The sequence below is a fragment of the Eleutherodactylus coqui genome, chromosome 9, assembly GCF_035609145.1.
Source record: "Eleutherodactylus coqui strain aEleCoq1 chromosome 9, aEleCoq1.hap1, whole genome shotgun sequence".
NCBI classification, from domain to species: Eukaryota; Metazoa; Chordata; class Amphibia; order Anura; family Eleutherodactylidae; genus Eleutherodactylus; species Eleutherodactylus coqui.
In genome coordinates, this window is record NC_089845.1 from 138,107,102 (window position 1) to 138,133,676 (window position 26,575).

The window sequence follows — 26,575 nt, forward strand, 5'->3', positions numbered from 1 at the left end:
GAAGTTACCCTACAAACTGCCAGACATGCCTCAGCATGTCTGCACACGAGGAGACGCAGATGCCCTACAAACCGTGAGTGGCTATATGCCAAAAAAGGAATAGGCAAACTTGTCACTGTGATTGATTGTATATATGTTCCCTTTCTCCCCCTTTCCCCCATTCTCTGCAAGGGTTAGACTGATAAGGAAGGTCTGAAGATTAAAGCAGACTCTAGGAAAAAATCTAGGAAGTGCATTATCTGTAAGAAGAGACTAGAAGATAACTACAAAAAGTCTCTATGTGAAGAATGCACTGGGAAAATCCTAGGGGAGAAAAGGGCAACGTTTAAAACAGATATCGGGTGCATGATCAAGGAGGAATTGCAGGCCTCTATAGCATCCTTCTCTCACCCTCAGCCTGGACCATCAAGGCCCCCTAAAAGGTCAAGGCAGGCAGAATCGGCAAGTTCTATCTCCGGGGAGTCCCTGGAACCCCAATCAGAAGGGGAACTACCAGATGCGCTGCCGCTAGCCAAGGATGAGAAAAAATACTACTTTTCCTCAGATGACATGGGACATCTCATTAAAGCAGTAAGGTAAACTATGGAGATTGAAGAAGACCATCCACCCAGAACCATCCAGGACCAGATGTTCGGGGAACTTCAGTCAAGGAGGAAAACTATATTTCCGGTTAATCAAACCCTGCAACAAGTCATCACGGATGAATGGCAGGAACCAGAGAAGAGACTATCCTTCTAAAAAGAGATTAGAAACTGGCTGGCATTCACTCCAGAAGATGTCCGTCTGTATAGAGACCCCAAAGGTTGACATGCAGATCACCAAGGTAACTACCCTTTGAAGATACGTCTCAGCTCTCAGATCCTATGGACAAAAAAGTCGATGGACTGATGAGAGTCCTGGGAAGTGACTTTCTTCACTATTGAAGCTAATATCGGGGCAACAACAGTAGCCAGATCTATGGTCCTGTGGCTGAACAGAATGGAAACCTCAATAAAAGAACGGGCTCACAGGGAAGAGTTAGCCAGCTGCCTTCCCCTTCTGAAAATAGCCACTGCCTTTCTAGCAGACACATCAGCAGAATCCGTTAGATACGGCGCAAAAACCGTGGTCCTCAGTAACACCGCAAGAAGGGCGCTGTGGTTAAAATCATGGGCAGCAGACATGACATCCAAAAACAAACTCTGCGCAATCACGTTCCAAGGTGAATATATGTTCGGGTCCGTCTTGGACAAGATTCTCAAAAGCAGGAGAAAAAAAACAAGATCCTTCCAGATAGGAGATCCTATAAGAAGCCATCCTTTCAAAGGAGGATGCGGCAGCCGCCTCCAGAAGCTAAGGGGGAGATGGTTGTACCCCAAAGGAGGTAGGAGTAAGGAAGGAAATCCAACCCATTTCTTACTTAACAGTTGGTAGACTAGCATGGTATCTGGACCAGTGGCGGGGGATAACATCCAACCCCTGGGTACTATAAATAATCAAAACAGGGTATCAAATCAAATTTAACTCCTTACCTCATAAGCGTTTCTTCCTAACCTCCCCAGGGTCCCCGCAAGAACAGAAAAATCTGCTAAAGGGCATCCAGGAACTTAAGGACCTAGGAGTCATTATGCAGGTTCCCGAACACAAAAGGGTGAGGGATTCTATTCCCCCCCCCCCTTTTCTTGATCAAAAAATGCAAACGGCTCTATCAGAAACATCTTTAATCTCAAAGCTTTAAAAAATTTATTTCCTACAAGAAATTTTAAAATTGAAACCGTGAGGTCCATCGTACCCCTGATAGATCCCGACAGCATCATGTGCACCATAGACCTTAAAGACGCGTATTACCATGTCCCAATAGCCGCAGTCCATCACAAATATCTGAGGTTTGCTCTGCAAGATGGAGACAGTCAATGACTACCAAATTATGGCTCTACCGTTCGGTATCTCTGCCACTAGAGTCTTCACTAAGATAGTGATAGAAATGATAGCTTACTTTAGGCAAAATCAAATTCTCATCTGCCCTTATCTGGACAAGCTGCTCCTCCACACATTATTGTCTGGCTGACTACATATTTTCAGGGCTTAAGGCCATTGCGCCTGCCCTACAGCGATTGTGCCGGTGGCGATTGTGCCTGCCTTATGGCGATCGTGCCTATGGCGACCGTGTCTGCTTTGCAGACTTTCAGGTATTTTTGGCTTTTTCAGTGAATATGTGTTTTTTTTTCTTTTTCCTCACCTCTGTGATTTTATGTAATTTATTGTGAGTTAGCGTAGGTACTGACGGAAGCGGTGTGACCTCGACGCGGTCCGTCAGCCTATGCGTTTTGGCCAAAATGCAGTACTAACACCCGCATTTTATTAGTATGCGTTAGTATCTTTGTATGTAGTTTGCTAGTTGGTGGGGGAGCCCAAGATGTCAGCCAGTGTGGCCCACCTTGGAGATACAGGGCAACCCGCTGTCATATCAGCCAGGGTTGATATCCTGTATGGTGGGTCACCACCCATCTATGGCTGACATCTTTGGTATCGTTCACATATGCAGGCTATTAGTATATGCAGTCACTCCTCCCCAAACTGGGCTGGGTTGAGTGGGTGACTGCATATTAGCCTGCCAGGAACAAGCTGCTCCTCCACACATTATTGTCTGGCTGACTACATATTTTCAGGGCTTAAGGCCATTGCGCCTGCCCTACGGCGATTGTGCCGGTGGCGATTGTGCCTGCCTTATGGCGATCGTGCCTATGGCGACCGTGTCTGCTTTGCAGACTTTCAGGTATTTTTGGCTTTTTCAGTGAATATGCCCTTATCTGGACGATTTACTGCTAGTATCAAGGACAACAGAAGCCATACGTGCAGACTTGTCCGTAGTCCTGTCCATTCTGGATGACTTGGGGTGTCGATAATAAAAACAAAAGTCAGACCTGATCCTGGATACACAGAAGATATACCTAGGGGTACTCCTAGATTCCCGCACCCAGGAATCGCGGCTTCCACCGTCCAAGAGTAAGGATCTTATTCAATCTGTATCATCCCTATGTCAGGCCACTACAGAGTCCATCAGAGAAGCAATGAAAGTGCTGAGCCTGTTGACAGCCTGCATGCAAATAGTTCCAACGGTTCAGCTACAACGGTTCATCCTTGCCCGGTGGGGAAAAACGACAGACCTCCCTAGATAAAAAGGTGAGCCTATCCGTCCACGTTAAACAGTCCCTGCGCTGGTGGACTTTACAGAGTAACCTGAGAAAGGGTATCTCTTGGCACGAGAAACCTCTATATCCGTCACAACGGATGCTAGCAAGACCGGGTGGGGAGCACAGGTAGCAGACATGACCCTGTAGGGAACCTGGGATTCCTGAATAGCCGCACGCTTGTCCAACTATAGGGAACTAAGAGTGATATGGGAGACCCTCTGTGCGGCAGAACCCCACCTGGAAAGGAAAGTATGTCAAAATCTTAATCTATAACATGACAGCCCTGTAGTTTTGTTCATCACTTGGGGGGAGGGGGTGGACATGACACCCACACCTCCAACAGTTGGCGGCAAGGATACTTCGCTGGGCGGAATCCACAGTGCTATCCCTCTCAGCAATCCACCTGAAGGGGTCCACAAATGTCATCGCAGACTTCCTCTGCAGACAATGCTTCCTTCCAGGAGAATGGTGTCTGAAACAACAAGTCTTCGATCTTCTAACACACCAGTGGTAGCAACCACAAATCGATCGGTTTTACACAAGGGCAAATACAAAATGTCGGACTTTTTTATTACCTCAAACCAAGGGACAACCCATGAGGGGTAAATGCCCTGTCTCAAAACTGGGACATGGACATGGCCTATGCGTCTCCCCCCCCCCCCCCCCCCCACACACACACACACACACCCACCCTCCCGCTGATCCCGTACACCCTCAGATTCAGGTCAGCCAGGCAGCAGTAATCCTAGTTGTCCCCATGTGGGACAAGAGACCCTGGTATCCCCTATTGAAGGCCCTAGCAATCCAGGGTCCACTTCAACTGCTGGCCATGCAAGATCTCCTTTACCAGGGCCAACTAACGTATTCTGGGGTAGAAAGACTGATGCTAGCAGCCTGGATGCTGAAGGCGTAATACATCGAGGGAAGAGTCTCTCATAAAAGGTAATCACCACCTTGACTAAAAGTTGCAGACTTATAACCACAGCCATTTAGAATAAAATGTGGAAGTTGTTCTCAGAGTTCTGTAACTTGGATCCAAGTGAAGTTCCAAGTATAGATATGCCTATAATCTTTGCAGGTGGGCCTGGAAAAAGGCCTTAGCCCAAGAACTCTTAGAGTTCAGGTGGCAGCATTAGGATCCTACTTGGATTTTCCCTTGGTAGAGCATCGCTGGGTCCGTAGGTTCCTTAAGGGAGCAGACAGACTCCGGCCCTTCATTAGGGAAATGTTTCCTACATGGTACCTGAATTTAGTCCTAAATAGTTTTTGAAAACTACCCTTTGAACCTCTCTCCCAACTCCCCATAAGGTTGCTTACGCTAAGTTTCTCTCCTAGTCGCCATAACCTCTGCTTGGAGAGTAGGAGAACTACAGGCCTTATGCTGAGTCGAGCCACACATGCTGGTACAAGATGATAGAATCACCTTTTAATCTAGATCCAGCTTTCCTTCCAAAAGTGGTGTCTAAATTCCACAGAGCAGACAATTACCCTGCCTTTTTGCAAGTACCCCTGCAATGACAGAGAGAGCGTTCCACAGCTTAGATGTCAGAAGGGCTGTTTTAACAAAACTAGAGGCTACCCGTTTTCTCGGAAACATAACCTCTTTGTCCAATTTCAGGGGCCGGGCAAAGGAGAGACTGCATCTAAGAGTAACATTGCAAGATGGATCAGGATGGCCATCCAGGAGGCGTACAAGGCCAGGGGTCTCAATCCTCCAAGGAAAATTAAATTCCACTCCACACGATCCCTCTCCTCCTCATGGGGAGAACAAAGCCCAGGCCTCTGCTGAGCAAATATGTAAAGCAGCTACCTGGTCCAGTCTGCATACCTTCATTAAACACTACAGGGTCAATGTACAGTTGGACAAAGACCTAGGATATGGACGGAAAGTCCTCCAGGCAGTAGTCCTGCCCTAAAGTCACCTATAACTTGGTATTGCTTCATTGTGAATGGGGCCGTCGGGATGACGACCAGGAAATATACGGATTACTTAGCGGTAGTCCTTTTTCCGGGAGTCATCACGACGGCCCATAGTTCCCTCCCTTATAGAATATTTGTTTTCCAATGTAAATATGAACGAATAAAGGTAAATCTTGGTTCAATAAACATTGTCCACTGTAATAATTTGAGTCACTAAAGAAATGGTGGAAAGGGAGGTGCTTTTAAGGGCTCTTCCTGTCCCTACCGAGGTTAGAGGGCAACCACCATTGTGAATGGGGCTGACGTGATGACTCCTGGAAAAAGGACTACCAGTAAGTAATCTGTATATTTTCAAATGCTTTAGAAAAATCCAGATATGAGTCCAATAGACTCTCCCAGGTCCAGCCTAGAACTTACTTCATTGGAGAAGATGATCAAGTTGGTTTGACATGATTAACCCCTCATGAACCCAGGCTGATGAGGAGTTATACCTTTTTTTTTTTTTTTTTGTTTTCTTCTTTTGTCCCCTTAATATATTCCAGGATGGCATTTCTCAGAAACCCCTTGAATACTTTTCCAGTTATTGAAGTGAGATTTGCTGGCTGATAGTTACCAGGCTCTTTTTGACCCCTCTTTGTATACTGGAACCACACTGACAAAGTGCGAATCCAGTGTACAACCGCAGTCTCAATGTAGTCCCTAAATATAAGAAATGTCAGCCTATCATGTCACTTTGTTCCCTTAATACCTTTGGGTGTATTCCATCTCAGCCCGGTGATTTATTGATCTGAATTGTTTGTTTTCTTTGTTTTAGCCGACTCTGCACTTCTTCCTGCGTTAAGCAGGTGATATTTAGTGGGGGGTTCATTTTATGCCCTTGCATCTCGTGTGTCCATGTGGTAAACACTGCAGTTAAACTCTCCAGATCACTAACCCCTTAAGGACAGGCCCCCTTTTTTTTTTTTTTCCCTCTACCCCCCCCCCCCCCTTTTAAAATATACAACACTTTTCCATTATCCATTAACGTAGATGTCTGAGGGCTTGTTTTTTTGTGGGACGAGTTGTATTTTTCACTGATACTTTGTAATGTACTGAGAATTTTAAATTCTAAGTGGAGTAAAATGGGTAAAAAAAAATTCTGCCATCTTTGCGAACATCCCGTTTCTACGGCATACATACTGCAACAAAAATAACCTTATTCTAGGAGTCAGCTCGATTACTAAAATACCAAGTTTACATAGTTAGTGTTTTTTTTTTTTTTTTTTTTTTTTTTTTTTTTGGGACACCCACTGAACAGGGTAAACTATGCGTTACTTTGATAGATTGGGGGGGGGGGGTGTCTTCCAAGGTAGCCACACAGTCCTCAGTCATGAAGCACCTGGCTATGTGCTTTTGCGGAGACATAGGTGTCGTACGTCAGAGACCCTGTCTTTTCCCTTTCTTCACGGGCTTAAAGGGGTTGTCTCGCGAAAGCAAGTGGGGGTATACACTTCTGTATGGCCATATTAATGCACTTTATAATGTACATCGTGCATTAAATATGAGCCATACAGAAGTTATTCACTTACCTGCTCCGTTGCTAGCGTCCCCGTCGCCATGGATCCGTCTAATTCTGATGTCTTGCTTTTTTAGACGCGCTTGCGCTGTGCGGTCTTCTTCCTGGTGAATGGGGGCCGCTCGTGCCGGAGAGCTGGTCCTCGTACCTCCGCCCCGTCACGTGTGCCGATTCCAGCCAATCAGGAGGCTGGAATCGGCAATGGACCGCACAGAGCCCACGGTGCACCATGGGAGAAGACCCGCGGTGCATCGTGGGTGAAGATCCCGGTGGCCATCTTGGTGAAGGATGAAGGAAGACGTCGCAGAGCGGGGATTCGGGTAAGTAATTTTTTTAATTTTTTTTTTTTTTTTAACACATCCTTTGGGGTTGTCCTGCGCCGAACGGGGGGACTATGGAAAAAAAAAAACCCGTTTCGGCGCGAGACAATCCCTTTAAGCTATCTGCCCGGCAAACAGCTTGCTGTTGATTGGCTGCTTGTCATTCTATCCCTGATTGGTAGAGGGGGGGGGGGTGAGATTCAAGAGCCAGAAAATAAGCAAGGTGAGGCAGGATGTTGGGGAGAGTTTGGAGAAAAAGTGCAGGAGTTAAGACAGGAAGTGAAGGAGGAGTTAGGGGGGCTAATAAGGAAATTGTCAGAGGAGGTGTGCTGCAGAGAATTAACGTTACCCGGAGGGGAAAGCAAGAGGCTTCATCCCTTAAATCAAGCGCAGTGTGGAGGAGAAAAGAGTGGGATCCATCTACACAACAGAGTTGCACGAGCCCCTGTAAAAGTAAAGCCAGGAAAAGTGACAGAGGCCCATCTCTAAAATAACTTCATCAACTGCTTAGTAATCCTGGACAAGAACCCTCAGATAACTAGAACTGTGGCAATTCATACAGAGTAACCTTTAAATGCAAAGAGTGTTGAAGTGAAAAATTGTATTGTTCTGGAGCTTGGAGCAACGCAAGCAATACCTCTGCATGTCTGAACTGTACATGCTGTTTTTGAACATTACAAAAAGCTGAAGTAAACTGAGTATCTCCGGTTTGCAAACAAACCTAAAATGACTCGTCCCTTATTTCTTGGACTGCCATTGGAGTTCCTTAAGGAGGTACTGGTGCCATGTGACAAACCATCTTTGCTACCCGTAGTAAACCTTTTGCCACTGTGCGCGATTGAGCCAGGCCCTTTGCCGCTATTGTCGGGAGGGATTGCAGAGCCACCTGTGACCTCTTGTTTCCCTGTGATCTCCCTCACATTGCTTGCCTCTGCTCAGGTACAGCACCTATAGTGTTAAAGGGGTATTCTGACTACACTGACTCTTGGCATTTAACTGGTCAGCAGAATGAAGGGGTAGGTACAGGACTGGTAGACTACACATCTTTGCTTTGCTGATCAGATGGCTTTCAAGAGTCAGGGGCTGTTACCTCGATGAGCCCTATCATATACCCCTTTGCTCTGCTGATCAGAGACCTACTGGCTAGCTCTGCCAATCGCACATCAGCACATCCTCATGTTTTTCAGAAATATAGCTGAATGTTGATCCTAGAAGACTACACAATATAAAATAATTGGCTCTTATTTGTTTCAAGCTACAATAGAGCCCTATTGTGTGGTTTAGGCTCTTGCCTTATACTTCACGAAGACTTCAATGTCTCTCTTGTTCCACCTTAGAATGTGCTGGTAAGGTTGGTGAACCTCCCATTGGTGAGCTCCACTTATGATCTGGTGTCTTCTGCCTATGTGACCACCAAAGACAACCATCCCTACCTGAAATGTGTATGTGTCATCGCAGAGACAAGTGTGAGAAGCATCACTTCTGTGGCTATGAGCAGCGCCAAGCCCCTCCTACAGCGACTGGAGCCTCAAAGTAGGTGATCTATGGAATGAATGAGGGTCTGATTATCAGCTTTGAGTGAACAAAGTCAGTTTTGTACCCTCTGGGCCTCACAATCTATATTCACCTATTAGTGTGTTTTTGGAGGGGGGTGTGGTTAGATTTGAACCTAGGATGCCAGTGCTGCAAGGCAGCGGTGCTAACTGCTGAGCCACAGGAGGATCACCTCTTCCCATTTCAGGGGTTTTGGTGAAGTTTCAATTCAAACAAACTCAGACAAAAACATTTTTCAAAAGTTTGCTCCTCATTGAGATGTTGAAGACTGCTTTCTTTACTTCTGTACCGTGAGATTATAAATTATGGAAACTTCAATCAGACTTTTGCAAATTGAGAGGATGTTCACAAGTTATGTTCACTACAAATTGGAAAAGGGATAGCAAGGCAACATGTTATACAAAAAACTTAAAGAAATACCTGTAACATCTTGACTTCTGCCATGATATTGGGATTTTGCTTTAGATGTCCTGTTTGTTCCCTCCTAGCTTAGAAGTAGCTTAGTGTCATGTTCTACAGACAGTCTGGTATCACAGGTGCTCTGGCTTGCTATGTACTAATGAGTTGTATCACAATGAAGGATAATCTTTCTCCCTCTTCAGTCACTCTGGCTAACAACATGGCCTGTGTTGGCCTGGATAAGATGGAAGAGAAGCTGCCTATTCTCCATCAGCCTTCTGGAAAGGTAAGCTATTAAATCCCGGAACCTTATAAACGACCCATAAACTAACCTCTGTAATAGCAGTGCAGTGTGAACAATAGCGGGGTGGGTTGCTGGGTTGGAGCTCATGGTTATAAATGTCTCTCCTGGCAGGTAGTGGCTAATGCCTCAGAAGCAGTTGTTGGGGCCAAGGATGCCGTTCTTCAGAGGATCACAGGAGTAGTGGATAAAACCAAGGGAGCTGTTCAGGATCGTGTGGAGAGGACTAAGGCTGTAGTAAATGGCAGCATTAGCACAGTCCTGGGAAGCGGTGTAGTGGAGATGATGAGCAATCATGTGGACGCTGCACTATCCAAGTCTGAATCTCTTCTGGAGAAATACCTGCCGCCGACAGATGAAGAGTTGGGTAAGCAGAAAGCAGCGCAATAAAATGCTAAAAAAAAAAAATTCCCTCTTGTAAAGCTGCAGTTTTTCTGTACCTCTCTGGGATGGATTATATATATATATATATATATATATATATATATCTGAATAGAACGACTTTCTATGTGTGATTTGTAATGTTGATGTAAGGGATTACAATATCAAAGCAAAAAAAAAAAAGAATTATTGCCGAAAACTAACCCCTTAAAAAGAGTTTCTAATACCCTGTTGGGTCACCTCTAGCTTGGATGCAAGATGTGATACAGGCAGGCATGGAGGCTCTAGTGCCCTGTTATACCACATCTAACTGGGATGAAAGATGTGATACAAGCAGTTCACATTTGCTGTAACTTGGCTTCTAGATTGTGTAAAATTGTAAGCTGTTGCAGTTGGCATCCCAGATGGTCCATACACATTCTATCGGTGGTAAATCTGGAAGTTCATTGAAGTGTGACTATGTTGTGGGGACATTCCTATGACACGTGTGTGTGTGTGTGTGGCTATTACCCTTCTAGAACATACTTCTTGGAAGCCACCATAAGATGCAACAAATGTGACTGCAGGATGTCCTGTACATATCACTCAGCTGTCACTAACACAGCCATTGTCTATTCCCAAAGTAAACCTGGATTCACTGCTGATGACATCCTGGTTCAGTTCCATAGCAGTCAAGTTTGTCATTCACGACACCACTGTAAAGAGTGGCAACTGTAGATGAGTTGCAAAGGCAGTACACGGAACAGGCACTGTTAGACCAAATGTTCAGCCAAGTGCTTAGAAATTGTTTAGACATACACAGGCCTGTAACAATGATGCCATTTGTCTCTGGATGGTGGACTACAAAACAGTTGGCACTGCTCACGTTTGTCAGACAATCAGATGTTGCCCTCTACTGATGATCTGTCATGGGTGTCCTGAGCCTGGTAGTCTTGTGTGCACCCTCGTACATCCACTGTTCCCAACCACTCCTAACTGTCTGGTCAGAACAGCCCAGGTGGTGGGAAATTGTCAATACAACCCACCAGCTTCTTGCATAGGGCATCCTCTCTCAAACTCTAACTGGGCTAAATCTCTTTGAATGCATCATAAATGCATGTCTAGTGATTAACAAGCTCTACACAAACAGAAAGGGGTCCACTACACAAAAGTAGCCTCTGAGAGCCTTTCTATAGGCCAAGGGTGAAACCATTAATCTAATCACTTGCATAAGTGCATGTCAATTTTTACAAAAACTCCTCCTAGGTGCTTTTTTTTTTTTTTTTTTCTCCTGACCATGTAGTTAGTAATTGGCAAGTACTTATTGCTTATTAAGCTGTTGTAGACATGTCAACAATTGAAACAAAGATCCCATCCTGGTGGTGGGGTAACGAAAAAGGGGGTGGGGGTGGGGGGGGCACTTAGGTGCTGTGGTCAGCATTGATCTATGTTTCTCTGGCTCAATAAACTAGAGGACAGTCTAAAACCATTAACCTCCAGGGAAGAGATATGCAAGGGTATCCCTTTTACTTAAAAAAGCAAAAGGTTTCTTGGTGAATGCATCCATAGAATCCCTTAGGATTGCTGCAAGAAATGCAAGTCTGAATAATGCCTTTAGGAGGGTATTTTGGCTGAAAGCATTGAGGGTGGATTAGACCTCCAAAACCAGTTTATGCATCATCCACTTTTGGGGGGAATAAAATCCTGGAAAACTGGGAAAGAAGGGACTACCCAGAGTTTAGGCCAAGAGACACTCAGTCCTGGCTATCTACAGACAGACTATAGGGAAAGGAAAATTGAACAAATGGTCTTAAGACCCATTTAGACGGGATGAATGTCGGGCAAACGATGCCTGAGATTTGTACCCGCTCACATGCTTCTGCACAACAGCGAGTATTGCTTCACTGGTGAGCGGCTGGAGGAGATTTCTCTCCTCACGCTCCCCCATCCCTCTCCATTCACTTAACATAGTGGCCGTTCAGCACTGAACGGCTGCTATTTACACTGAACTATCATAGTTCAGGATTTCATGCAGCTTAAATGACTGTAAATAGCAGCCATTCGGTACTGAACAGACGCTATGTTAAGTGAATGGAGAGGGGTGGCTGAGTGCGAGGAGAGAGGTCTCCTCCAGCGATCCACTGTGAAGCAACGATATGCACTCTTGTGCAAAAGCACAAGAGCGAGCAGGTACTTGCGGGAACACGTGTCGGGTATCGATCGCCTGTCATTCGTCCCATCTAAATGGGCCTTTTATCCGAAGACAAGCAAAGGGTTAAAAACCTTCTACTACCATTCGCACTCTAAATATCCTCTGAAGTCAAACAGCCAGAGGGAGGCAGATTGCTCCTATACTATGGAAAATGGACTCTGTTTTCTGATAATGCATGGGTACAGCTGGGTTCTAGGATACAATTTTACCCACTTCCTCCTAGGAAATTTGTGATTGCAACTAATCAGTCCATACATTTCCAGCAAGAAATACAACAAGGGGTGAAGGACCTTCTATGGATAGGTGCAATAGTGCCAGTTCCTCTTAGGGCTCTTGCATATGGACTGATTTGCATTGCGAAATCTAGAGCGGGATTCCATCTCCAGATTCTGCAGCAATTCCAGCCTATAGCATGCTATGAGAACGCGATTCACAAGTGGAAATCTATTGCTCTACCCTCCCCCCACCCTTCCCACTCGCTGGGGAGAAATCGCAGCATGCTGTGATTTTGTGCTGGTTACGCACGGTCGGCTTCCATTGAAGTCAATAGAACTTTCAGCCAGACTATAGAGTTTTTGTCAGGTCTGAAATGCATAGTTATAAAAAAATTAAGCCTGACCCTGGATACTAAAGTATTCCTTGGGGTACTCCTGGATTCAGGCTCATCATTCCTTCCATAGGAAGAAGAAAGGCCGATGATGGAATCGGTTAAGAGATTTTATAAAGTTATTTTTTAAAACTTATTAAAGAAGCAATGCAAATTCTGTGCAAAATGACTGCATGCATAACCATAGTGCCATGGGCTCTGGCACATTCTAAGCTCCTCCAAAGAGAGGCTCTGTCCAAGTGGGACAGGAGACAGATATCCCTAGGAGAGAACAAATAAAATGTAATTAAAGTAAGTTATCCCCACCACTCACTAAGAGGTCATTGACCTGGTGGACTCTATCCAATAACCTGGACAAAGAAATACAGTGAGAGAGGATCCTTTTGGTTTGCTAACCACTGATGCAAGTAAATCAGGTTCGGGGGCTCAAGTAGAACCCCTGAAATTGTTTGTTCTCGTCTCCTCGTTAGTTCCGAGTCTTAAGTATAAAGAACTTGGAGCAATCCGGGAAGTCCTGATGAACGCAACAAAATTTAAAGGGAGACATGTCAGAATATAGTCTGATTTATGACTTTCCCTTGTCTGTCATTAGGGAGGGTACCAAACTCGGACACTTACAGAAGCTGACAAAGAACACTTTCTCCTGGGCAGAGGACAATTTTCAGTCCATAACAGCAGTCCATCTGAGAGGATCTCAGAACGAGATGGCCAACTAACTCAGCAGGCAACAACTCTACCTCGGGGAATAGTCCCTCAACACTGAGGTGTTCAAGCAGCCAGAAGCCCGGTCAGGGAAACCCAATGGGTTGGATGCATTCGCTCAAAATCAGAAGTGTCATTTGCTTATGCTTTTTCCTCTTTTACTGTGATAGCTTGGGCTCTTCATAGATCAGCAGAATAAAGGTCATATTGATCGCTCCACAGTGGCACAGGAGGCTGTGGTATCCTGATTGAGTCTAGCAGTTTGGGCTCCAATTCCTCTACGATGCAGTGAGGATCTGCTCATGCAGGGCCCAGTAAACTGCCCCAGCATTTGCCAGTTGCAACTGGTGGCCTGGTTACTGAGGGGCAGAGATTAAGAAACCAGAGGCTATCGGGGGCATTTGTGGATACTCTTATGGCTAGTAGGAAAAGGTGACATCTAAGAAATTTTCCTACAAAAGGGACTAGGAAAAGGACAGAGTCCTAGAACGCTGAGTACAAGTGGCAGCTCTAAGTGTTTGACATCTGCCCTTGTAGAACATAAGTGGGTTAAAAGGTTTTTAAAAGGTGCTAAAAGTAAAAGACATTCATCAGGGAAGTAGACCTAAATACAGTCAATTTTTTTTTTTTTTTTGTTATTTCATTAATGGGTTCAAAAAGGATTTTACAAATACTAGCAATTAAGACAGTCTTCTTATTGGCAATATCCACTGCTAGGATAGGGGAAATGCAAGTCATATTGTGTAAAGAACCATTCCTTAAACTTTTAGAGATCCATATATTTTTTTTTTTTCAGAGAGCAAAACGTAAAAAAAAAAAAAAAACAGCAGAGAGGATTAAAGCTAGAGATGAGTGAGCACCAAAATGCTCGGGTGCTCGTTACTCGGGACGAAATTTCCGCGATGCTCGAGGGGTCGTTTCGAGTAATGAACCCCATTGAAGTCAATGGGCAACCCGAGCATTTTTGTATATCACCGATGCTTTCTAAGGTTTTTATTTGTGAAAATCTGGGCAATTCAAGAAAGTGATGGGAACGACACAGCAACGAATAGGGCAGGTGAGGGGCTACATGTTGGGCTGCATCTCAAGTTCCCAGGTCCCACTATTAAGCCACAATAGTGGCAAGAGTGGGGCCCCCCCCTCCCAACAATTTTTACTTCTGAAAAGCCCTCATTAGCAATGCATACCTTAGCTAAGCACCACACTACCTCCAACAAAGCACAATCACTGCCTGCATGACACTCCGCTGCCACTTCTCCTGGGTTACATGCTGCCCCCCCCCCCCCCCGCATGACCCAGTGTCCACAGTGCACACCAAACTGTCCCTGCCCAGCCTTCAGCTGCCCTCATGCCACGCCACCCTCATGTCTATTTATAAGTGCGTCTGCCATGAGGAGGAACCGCAGGCACACACTGCAGAGGGTTGGCACGGCTAGGCAGCGACCCTCTTAAAAGGGGCGGGGCGATAGCCCACAATGCTGTACAGAAGCAATGAGAAATATAATCCTGTGCCACCGCCATCAGGAGCTGCACACGTGGGCATAGCAATGGGGAACCTATGTGCCACACACTATTCATTCTGTCAAGGTGTCTGCATGCCCCAGTCAGACCGCATTTTTTTATAAATAGTCACAGGCAGGTACAACTGGGAATCCCCAACTCCGCAATGGGAATTCCGTGTGCACCCTCAGCATGGGTGGCTCCCTGGAACCCACCGGCTGTACATAAATGTATCCCATTGCAGTGCCCTGGACAGCAGAGCTAATGTCAGATTAAATGCAGGTGGGCTTCGGCCCACACTGCATGCCCCAACCTGACCGGGCTTTTTAATTCATAGACACAGGCAGGTACAACTCCCTATTGTGAAGTCCCTGTGGACCGACAGCATGGGTGGGTGCCAGGAAGCCACCGGCGGCACATAAATATATCCCATAGCATTGCCCATCACAGGTGAGGTAATGTCATGTTTAATGCAGGTGGGCTTCGGCCCACACTGCATGCCCCAGTCAGACTGGGGTTCTTTAGAAGTGGACACATGTAGTTACAACTCCGTGTGGACCGACAGCATGGGTGGCTCCCTGGAACCCACCGGTAGTACATAAATATATCCCATTGCAGTGCCCAGCACAGCTGATGTAACGTCAGCTGTAATGCAGGTGGGCAAAAAATTAATTGGATTACACTGTAGGCGAGGGCCCCAAAAAATTGGTGTACCAACAGTACTAATGTACCTCAGAAAAATTGTCCATGCCCAACCAAGAGGGCAGGTGAAACCCATTAATCGCTTTGGTTAATGTGGCTTAATTGGTAACTAGGCCTGGAGGCAGCCCAGTAAAAATAAAAATTGGTTCAGGTGCAATTTTCAACGCTTTAATGAGCATTGAAACATATAAAAATTGTTTAGAAAAATTATATGACTGAGCCTTGTGGGCCTAAGAAAAATTGCCCGTTCGGCGTGATTACGTGAGGTTTCAGGAGGAGGAATATTCTACACAGATTGATGAAGCTAAAAGGTCCACGTTTTTGATGGTGATAGAGAACGATGCTTCCATCCGCGGGTGCAGCCTACGTATTGCTTAGGTATCGCTGCTGTTCGCTGGTGAAGAAGAGAAGTCTGGGGAAATCCAGGCTTTGTTCATCTTGATGTGTAAGCCTGTCGGCACTGTCCGTTGACAGGCGGGTACGCTTATCCGAGATTCCCCCAGCCGCACTAAACACCCTCTCTGACAAGACGCTAGCCGCAGGACAAGCAAGCACCTCCAGGGCATACAGCGCGAGTTCAGGCTACGTGTCCAGCTTCGACACCCAGTAGTTGTAGGGGGCAGAGGCGTCACCGAGGATGGTCATGCGATCGACTATGGACTCCCTCACCATCCTTTTACAGTGCTCCCGCCAACTCAGCCTTGACTGGGGAGCAGTGACAGTCTTGCTGGGGAGCCATAAAGCTGGCTAAGGCCTTGGAGAATGTTCCCCTGCCTGCGCTGTACATGCTGCCTGATCTCTGTGCCTCCCCTGCTACCTGGCCCTCGGAACTGCGCCTTCTGCCACTAGCGCTGTCGGATGGGAAGTTTACCATCAGTTTGTCCACCAGCGCCCTGTGGTATAGCATCATTCTCGAACCCCTTTCCTCTTCGGGAATGAGAGTGGAAAGGTTCTCCTTATACCGTGGGTCGAGCAGTGTGTACACCCAGTAATCCGTAGTGGCCAGAATGCGTGTAACGCGAGGGTCACGAGAAAGGCATCCTAACATGAAGTCAGCCATGTGTGCCAGGGTACCTGTACGCAACACATGGCTGTCCTCACTAGGAAGATCACTTTCAGGATCCTCCTCCTCCTCAGGCCATACACGCTGAAAGGATGACAGGCAAGCAGCATGGGTACCCTCAGCAGTGGGCCAAGCTGTCTCTTCCCCCTCCTCCTCATGCTCCTCCTCCTCCTCCTCAACGCGCTGAGATATAGACATGAGGGTGCTCTCTGACTATCCAGCGACATACTGTCTTCCTCCGTTTCCGAGTGCAAAGCGTCTGCCTTTATGCTTTGCAGGGAACTTCTCAAGTGGCATAGCAGAGGAATGGTGATGCTAATGATTGCAGCATCGCCGCTCACCATCTGGGTAGACTCCTCAAAGTTTCCAAGGACCTGGCAGATGTCTGCCAACCAGGCCCACTCTTCTGTAAAGAATTGAGGAGGCTGACTCCCACTACGCCGCCCATGTTGGAGTTGGTATTCCACTATAGCTCTACGCTGCTCATAGAGCCTGGCCAACATGTGGGGCGTAGAGTTCCACCGTGTGGGCACGTCGCACAGCAGTCGGTGCACTGGCAGATTAAACCGATTGTTGCAGGGTCCGCAGGGTGGCAGCGTCCGTCTTGGAGTTGCGGAAATGTGCGCTGACCCGGCGCACCTTTCTGAGCAGGTATGACAAGTGTGGGTAGCTTTTCAGAAAGCGCTGAACCACCAAATTAAAGACATGGGCCAGGCATGGCACGTGCGTGAGGCTGCCGAGCTGCAGAGCCGCCACCAGGTTACAGCCGTTGTCACACACGACCATGCCCGGCTGGAGGCTCAGCAGCGCAAGCCAGCAGTCGGTCTGCTCTGTCAGACCCTGCAGCAGTTCGTGGGCCGTGTGCCTCTTCACTCCTAAGCTGAGTAGTTTCAGCACGGCCTGCTAATGCTTGCCCACCGCTGTGCTGCAACGCCACGCGACAGCGACTGCTGGCGATGTGCTGCTGCTGACACATCTTGATTGCAAGACAGAGGTTGCGTTGGAGGAGGGTGGTTTAGTGGAGGAAGCATACACTGCCGCAGATACCAGCACCGAGCTGGGGCCCGCAATTCTGGGGGTGGGTAGGACGTGAGCGGTCCCAGGCTCTGACTCTGTCCCAGCCTCCACTAAATTCACCCAATGTGCCGTCAGGGAGATATAGTGGCCCTGCTTGCCTGTGCTTGTCCACATGTCCGTTGTTAAGTGGACCTTGGCAGTAACCGCGTTGGTGAGGGCGCGTACAATGTTGCGGGAGACGTGGTCGTGCAGGGCTGGGATGGCACATCGGGAAAAGTAGTGGCACCTGGGAACCGAGTAGCGCGGGGCCGCCGCCGCCATCATGCTTTTGAAAGCCTCCGTTTCCACAAGCCTATACGGCAGCATCTCCAGGCTGATCAATTTGGCAATGTGCACGTTTAACGCTTGAGCGTGCGGGTGCGTGGCGGTGTACTTGCGCTTGCGCTCAAACAGTGGCGTTAGCGACGTCTGGACGCTGCGCTGAGAGACATTGCTGGATGGGGCCGAGGACAGCGGAGGTGAGGGTGTGGGTGCAGGCCAGGAGACGGTAGTGCCTGTGTCCTCAGAGGGGGGTTGGATCTCAGTGGTAGGTTGGGGCACAGGGGGAGAGGCAGTGTTGCAAACCAGAGGCGGTGAACGGCCTTCGTCCCACCTTGTGGGGTGCTTGGCCATCATATGCCTGCGCATGCTGGTGGTGGTGGCTCCCCAGCTGATCTTGGCGCGACAAAGGTTGCACACCACTGTTCATCAGTCGTCAGGCGTCTCTGTGAAAAACTGCCACACCGTAGAGCACCTTGACCTCTGCAGGGTGGCATGGCGCGAGGGGGCGCTTTGGGAAACAGTTGGTGGATTATTCGGTCTAGCCCTGCCTCTACCCCTGGCCACCGCACTGGCTCGGCCTGTGCCCACACCCTGACTTGGGCCTCCGTGTCCTCGTTCTCGTCCTCTAGGCCTACCCCTACCCCTCAGCATGCTGTATTACCAGTAGTGCAGAAACAGAACGCTGTAATTAAATGTGCCACTTATTGGCCTGTGGTTGGAGGCTGACTTCGCTTACGGAACGCACAGCAGAGCCAGGAAATAATTTTGTGCAAGCCTGCTGTAACACTTAGCTGGCTGCGTATGAATTAGGACAACTACCTCCAGCACAGACCCAGTACACTGAGGACAGTCACAGGCAGCCCAAATAGATTTTTTTCCCCAAATGTTTTTGGAAAGGCCCACTGCCTATATTCAATAAATATGTCTTCTGTCCCTGCCTCACCACCACTACTGGCCCTGGACTATGTATAATTACTGCAGGGCGCAATGCTCTGCACGGCCGATATACAAAAAAAAAATAATGTGCAACACTGCAAAAAGCAGCCTCCACACTACTGCACACGGTTAGATGTGGCCCTAAGAAGGACCGTTGGGGTTCTTGAAGCCTAAAATACTCCTAACGCTCTCCCTATAGCAACTCCCGCAAGACAGCTCTTTCCCTGATCTCTGTCAGAACGCATCTGTGGCGAGCCGCGGGAGGGGCCGATTTCTATACTCGGGTGACACCTGATCTCGCCAGCCACTCACTGCAGGGGGGTGGTATAGGGCTTGAACGTCGCAGGGGGAAGTTGTAATGCCTTCCCTGTCTTTCTATTGGCCAGAAAAGCGCGCTAACGTCTCCGAGATGAAAGTGAAAGTAACTCGAACATCGCGTGGTACTCGTCTCGAGTAACGAGCATCTCGAACACGCTAATACTCGAACGAGTATCAAGCTCGGACGAGTACGTTCGCTCATCTCTAATTAAAGCCCATTCCAATAAAGCTCTTTGGTCTTCATGGGCTGAGAGGGCTAAAGCCTCAAGCGAGCAGATATGCAGATCAACCAAATAGACTGTTCTCCACACTTTTAGGAACAAAAAAATTTATCATTTAGACTTGGTCTGCAGGACTTTTCCCCCAAAAGCTGTATCTTTACCAGACCGTGATCACACCCTAAACCGGTTTCTAATCTGGTATTTCCTCCAGTAGTACTGTCAGGATGGAAAAATGGAAAGTACAGAATTTAGTCTTACCCACTAATTCCTTTTCTGTGAGTCCATCATGACAGCAGACCTTTCCCACCCACTATAAATTTATATTTTCGTAACCTAACGATATATTATGTTATAAAATGATACTAATGAAGTTCTTTTGGGAGACAAAGGCCGTCATAGTAATTTGAAGTCACTGGATAGCGAGGGAGGCGGCCTCTTAAACTCTCCTTACTGTTCTGGAAATGTCAAAGGGCAACCTCCGGTCGTGCTGTCATGATGAACTTGCGGAGAAGGAATTAGCGGGTAACACTAATTCTGTATTTTACATAGCAGTGAAATGTTCTATGTAGAGCTCCAACACCTCAGCATCTATCCCAGGAGATCTCCTAATCCAGGCTTCCTATTTTAGGAGCCCACCTGGAGTAAACTTCATAACACTAGTGCTGTTAACTCTCCTTAATGTGGTCACAGAAGTTTCTGTAAGATGTTGGCTACACAGTTGCATCCTTCCCATTACCACAATTATATTGTCTGTATTGCGGCATGAAGTCTTGTACTGTGCAAACACTAAATGATCTGTATAGTGATTGAGCCCTTGAAGAACCTATCTAGACATAACTGTAATGTCTCCTGAATTCAGCTGAGGAAGCAACTCAACCAGAAGGCTTTGAGTTGTCCCAAGATGAGGCCAGCTACTATGTCCGCCTGGGATCCCTCTCTACCAAGGTCTGCCGACGGGCTTATCAGCAAGCTGTGACCTGGATCAAGGATGCCAAATGCAGAAGCCAGGAAGCCATTGCTCAGCTCAAAATTACAGTTTGTCTGGTAAGTGTATTGATTTGAACAATCTTACAACTTGACTCAGCTTAAAACATCTGGCATAAAATTATTTTGCAGAACTCCATGTCAATAGAGGTATACACAATCTAACCTGCAATGTAAGGGTTATCTTGTAATCGAAATGACTAGTCCTAAATGTACATTAGGAGTTTCTAACTTTTCTGTAGTCACTGATTCATAGGTTTGAAAATCAATCTTTATGTAGAGGTATCAATTTTCTTTAAGTAATGGTGCAGCAGTCTCCAGAAGTTCAATAATTGCATAGCCTGTTTAGGGCACCGTGTAGTGGGTGTAATACCACCTATAGAGTGCTCAAAGCTTGGAAAGTGGAGGAGGAATTAAGGATAACTGTTTGCTTCTATAATTCATTTCGAGGGAATAAATGCATACCAATGTAACTGTTGCATAAACCATATGAGGTCCATGTAACATAGTATGTTCGGCTGCATGAAGACAATTTCCAACCTGGTTCAACCTATTTTCACCCTCTAGTTGATCCACAGGAAGGCAAAAACCCAAAGAGGCAGAAGCCAATTGGCTCATTTGGGGGAAAATTCCTTCCCGACTCCATAATGGCAATCAGAATAATCCCTGGATCAATCTTCGATAGTTCCTACCTGACTGTAAGACACGGAACTACAAACCCGCTGATCACCTAATGTCTCTATCCTAGAAAATACTTCTGCACTAGAAAGACATCAAGTCCCCTCTTAAACTCCTTTATGGATTTTGCCATCACCACATCCTCGGGCAGAGTTCCACAGTCTCACTGCTCTTACAGTAAAGAACCCCCTTCTGTGTTAATCAAACCTGCTTTCTTCTAGACGTAACAGATGCCCTCTTGTTACCTTCACAGTCCTTGGTATAAACAGATCGTGGGAGAGATCCTTGTATTGTCCCCTCATGTATTTATACATGGTTATTTGATCGCCCCATTGCCGTCTTTTTTCCAGGGTGAATAATCCTAATTTTAATAGCCTCCCTGGGTATTCCAGTCCCCTCACTCCATTTACTAGTTTAGTTGCCCTTTGAACCCCCTTAAGCACTGCAACATCCTTCTTGAGCACCGGTGTCCAGACCTGTGGGGCCTGACAAGTGCCTGTATATAGTGGAAGAATAATGTTCTCGTCCCTCACCCCTATACCTCTTTTAATGCACCCCAAGACTTGATTAGCCTCTGCAGCCTTTGCAGCAGCTGACTGGCATTGGTTACTCTCGTTAAATCTACAATCCACTAGTACTCCAAGTCTTTTTCCATATGACTTTTCCCTAGCAGTACCCCATTTAGTGTATATTGGCGACATCCGTTTCTCCTGCCCATGTGCATAACCTTACATTTATCAACATTGAACTTCATTTGCCATTTTTCTGCCCAAGCCCCAGTTTATCTAGGTCCGTTTGTAGCTGTACATTGTCCTCTGTATTAATTGTCTTATATAGTTTTGTATCATCTGCAAATATTGATATTTTACTGTGCAGCCCCTCTATCAGGAATGGAGCCTAGTACTGAACCCTGTGGCACCCCACTAGCAACGGTGGCCCGGTCAGAGTACCAACCGTTTATTGCCACCTTTCTATCTCTGAGCCTGTTCTTTACCCAGATACACACATTTTCACCCAATCCAAGCTGCCTCCTTTTATATACCAACCTATTATGCGGCATGATGTCAAATGCTTTAGAGATCTCCAGATATACGAGATCAATAGGCTCTCCCCGGTCCAGCCTAGAACTTACTTTATCATAGAAGCTGATCAGATTGGTCTGACCCCCCCCTCCCCCCCCCTCCTCATGAACCCATGCTGGTGAGGAGTTATACTGTTCTCCTTGAGGTACTCTTTGATGGTGTCTCTCAGAAACCCCTCAAATATTTTTCCAGTTACTGAAGTGAGACTTATCGGCCTGTAGTTACCAGGCTCTCTTTTGGACCCCTTTTTGTAAATTGGAACCATGTTGGCAATGGTCTTACTGTGTCCATAAATATAAGAAAAAGTAGTCTAGCTAACACATAGTTCCCTTAGAACCTTGGTTGATCTTTTTTTTTTTTTTTTTTAATCCCCTTTAACCCCTTAAGGACATGGCCTATTTTGCCGTTGAGGACCAAATAATTTTTGGTAGATTTTCATCTCCATTCTTTAAAAGCCATAACTTTTAAATTTTTCCGCCAACGCTGCCATATAAGGTGTTTTTTTTTGTTTTTTTTTTCCCGTGGCGAACTGTAGTTTTTATCAGTGTCCTTTTTGGGTACATAGACTATATTGTAAAACTTTTTTTTTTTTGTCTTTTTTTTTTTAGGATCATACACTACATCTCTTTCTGCATTCCAGTATGGTTCCAACGATACCAAAATTCTTACCCTTTTTTTAGGTTTTTCCACTCTTCTGTAATAAACGCCTTTTTTGGATTTTTTTTTTTCCCCCTAAATCGTTGCATTTAAAGACCTATAAATTTTTTTTTTTTCCCATGGCCGGAGCTCTGAGGGCTTATTTTTTTTGCAAGATGAGCTGTTTTTATCGGTACCATTTTGGAGTACGTTTGTTTGTTGTTTTTTTTTTGTTTGTTTTTTTAATCACCTTTATTGCTTTTCTTGGGAGGCAAAATGTTAAAAATTAGCATTTTTGTCTCAGTTTTTGAGCCTTTTTTTTACGCTTTTTGCTGTGCAGAATAAAACGTGTGTTCGATTTTTATTATACGGGTCTTTACGGACACAACTATGCCAAATATGCGTGTCTTTGGTTTTAGTTGTGTGTTTTTTGTTTTGTTTTTTTTAATGCTAATGAGAAAGCATAAAGTGCGTTTGTCGTTTTTTGTTTTTTTATTACATTTTTTTATTTTTGAACATTATTTAGACTTTACACCATCTGTGTTCTTCTGAGGAACTTTCACCATACCACCGATCGCTACGATAAGGCATTACAGGACTTCTCTCCTGCAATGACTTATCGCTTATACAGCAATCACAGGCTCTGGCAATACAGGCCGCCGGTATCTGGTGTCCTGTTGCCATAGTAACCAGCCGGGCTCTCTGCGATAACATCCCGAGAGCCAGCTGAATTCACAGAGGGAGCGCTCCTTCTGTGAACCCTTTCCCTGCAGCGATCTACTTAGATGTCAGCAGGGAAGGGGTTAACAGCGGGGGGCACGTTTCTGATGCAACACCCCTGTTGCAGCGGGAGGCTGGTTATCAGGGACAGCCAGCTCCCACTGCCGGATAGCGCAAGATCTGTCATGATATCGCTCTAATCCTATGATGTAAGGGTACGTCACTCTGCGGGAAGTACCCTGCTCCCATGACGTACCCTTACGAGGGAAGGGATTAACCGGCTCTGCACTTCCCTCTGTTAGGTATGCTATATGTAGGGGGGGGGGGGGGTTTAAATTCCCCTGCATCTCATGTAATATTTCATTTTCCTTCGTGAATACACTTGAAATGAAATATTTAAAGGGGTTGTCCCGAGGCAGCAAGTGGGTCTATACACTTCTGTATGGCCATATTAATGCACTTTGTAATGTACATTGTGCATTAATTATGAGCCATACAGAAGTTATAAAAAGTTTTATACTTACCTGCTCCGTAGCTGGCGTCCTCGTCTCCATGGTGCCGACTAATTTTCGCCCTCCGATGGCCAAATTAGCCGCGCTTGCGCAGTCCGGGTCTTCTCCTCTTCTCTATGGGGCTCCGTGTAGCTCCGTGTAGCTCCGCCCCGTCACGTGCCGATTCCAGCCAATCAGGAGGCTGGAATCGGCAATGGACCGCACAGAAGCCCTGCGGTCCATGAAGACAGAGGATCCCGGCGGCCATCTTCAGCAGGTGAGTATGAAGACGCCGGACCGCCGGGATTCAGGTAAGCGCTGTGCGGGTGGTTTTTTTAACCCCTGCATCGGGGTTGTCTCGCGCCGAACGGGGGGGGGGGGGGGTTTAAAAAAAAAAAAACCCGTTTCGGCGCGGGACATCTCCTTTAATAGATTTGCCTTCCTACCATCGTCTTCTATCATTTCTTTATGTAGTAAAGGTATCCTCCTAAATTTCTCCTATGAACACATGGTGAATATAACATTACCCTATTTTTCCAAGGTTGAATTTGCAAAAAAGAAAATGGATGTTGCTGGTCAGAAAATCCAGAATGCACGGGAGAAGATGTACAATAAGTGGCTGGAGTGGAGTAAAGGCACAAGACAAGATGCTAGTGGGAACCCTGAAAGCACAGAGGTAATGCCAATCCCCTATAGTGTATGCTGACATCATCTGGACCCTGGGAATCTCACATGTCTATTTCTCTATAGCACATGGAATCCGGCACTCTGGCTATTGCCCGCAATCTCAGTCACCGGCTACAAACCACATGTCTGTCTCTGGTCACCAGTGTCCAAGGTCTGCCACAAACCCTTCAGAAGAAAGCGCAAAATGTGAGTGCAATAGCTGCAGATGTCTATCAGACCACCACTAATGGTTCTGAATTTTTAGCCCGATGTTACGAGCTTCGATCAACACGTGTGTCAATAAGCGCTCGCTTTACTTTCTTTTACATGGGCCGGGATCTGCCTTGTGGGGACGAAGAATCGTTAATGCAATCGGTTGCCACTATAGGCCGGCTGTATATCGCCCTGTTTATAAGGGGAGATGTACCTCCAATCACTGAGCATTTTGAAGGGCCAACAAATTGACTTTTTTATAATATGGCCTGATTTCTCAGATAATCAAGCGTTTGCAAGGACACTTGGGCCTGATGGCCTGTGTAAAAGTAGCTTAAGAACATTTCACAAAATGGAGTCTCTAGAGGATGTGATGGATCTCTTGGTAAACAACTCTCCACTAAATTGGCTGGTGGGTGGCTTCAACCTCCAGCTGGCTGGTAGCATAGAATGCCAAGAAGTTGAAGACTCTGCCAACCAAGAGGGTTGGATTTTTTTTCTTTTTTACGGTTTTTAAAAATTTTCAATAAAAAAGTTTGAAAGGTCATTCAGTAGCAGCAATTTTGTACTTTAAATACTCAAATCCCAAAATGCGTTACCAAAGTCCTCGTTCTCAATGTTAAAAGGGCTGATGGCAACAGCAGGACACATGACAGCTGTGATGATTTGTCTAACATTAGTGTTTGTCTTACACTTCAACATTTGCTGATCTTCATAAATTCTACCCAAATGTAACCTGCACAATGTACACCGACAGTTCATACACCTTTGTAGTAATAAAACTCCTACATTAGCCGGTCTAACTTGAGTCGTCATATGTACCAACCTAAAATCTGCATCTGACCTCATTTGTACTGAACTTGCAGAAACACCCCTACGGTAGGACAAATGCTCCATATAACACAAGTGTTAGATATAGAAGGGCAGGATCTAGCATCTTTGGATTCTTATGACTGATGGTAAGTTACATGATAGTGACTGGAATATTAAAACTCCCAGGTTCAAATGGGAAGTCTGAATCAAGGGAGATCTCAAATAACTGACGTGAGTCATGTGTTTGAAGCTGCAGCAGTTTAGAGTGCAATGATTTGGCAAGTGGTGGAGTGTTGGCCAAAGCGTGCTTCAAAGCCTAAATCAAGATGGTATCTGTGGTGGCTGGGTAGTACAACAGTAATGCAATCAATAGCTGGCACATTTCAAACAAATTCAGCCAGTGATCTAATGCCACACATCCTAAAATGGTCATGTTTAGAACAAACTGGTTGCCAGGTATTTTGCCTTGGTTCAGAAGGACAGCTTCTAGGCCATTGCCTATATACAAACCTAGCCTTGCGACTAGTGCTTTTATAACTTTATCACAGCAACACAGCCACCCCCAAATAACTACAGTGACTACATCCTTAACCAGAAGGTGTTCTTTATTGTGCTCAAACACCTTCAACAGAAAAACAAATACAACACGTTTACCACACATGGGAAGGTTTGAGGAATGTACAGCAGGGAGGGAAAAAAGCCTGTATGCCGTCATGACTCCAGAAAGGGAATTAACGGTAGGATACCTTCCCATGTTCCTCTCTTCGTCATGACAAATGCACATGAAGGAATACCAGATCAAGAGGAAGGGCTTAAGGTGGGACTACAGCCTGTAACTTTTCTTCTGAAGGCCATATCTCAACCAGCCTTTAGATCTGGTCTCGAATGCTTAAAGGTATGGATGTTTGAGCAAATCTGCAGAGCTGCCACGTGGTCTGGGGTGGTGTGAGCTTTTTCTGCCCAGGAGCAAGATATGGGTCTTGTGAAGTGGGCTTTCAGTCCTTCAGGGGGAAACCGCCCTGTGATTTGTAGGCCTCCTAAATAGCTTGTTTGACCAATCAGGCAATCTTATCCTTAGAAGCAGCCTTTCCCCTGGCTAGCCCCTGAAATT

The 26,575-nt window shown here is 46.2% G+C and overlaps 1 protein-coding gene across 1 annotated transcript; it reads left to right on the forward strand.

The window, feature by feature from the left end:
* The first annotated feature begins 700 nt into the window (after positions 1–700).
* LOC136578699 (perilipin-2-like) lies at positions 701–24,989 on the forward strand. The gene is made up of 8 exons (XM_066578883.1): positions 701–823; positions 8,306–8,501; positions 9,125–9,207; positions 9,337–9,589; positions 20,041–20,225; positions 24,314–24,448; positions 24,523–24,645; positions 24,933–24,989. The coding sequence occupies exons 1-8, from the start codon at positions 701–703 to the stop codon at positions 24,987–24,989; spliced, it is 1,155 nt and encodes a 384-aa protein (XP_066434980.1).
* The last annotated feature ends 1,586 nt before the right edge of the window (positions 24,990–26,575 follow it).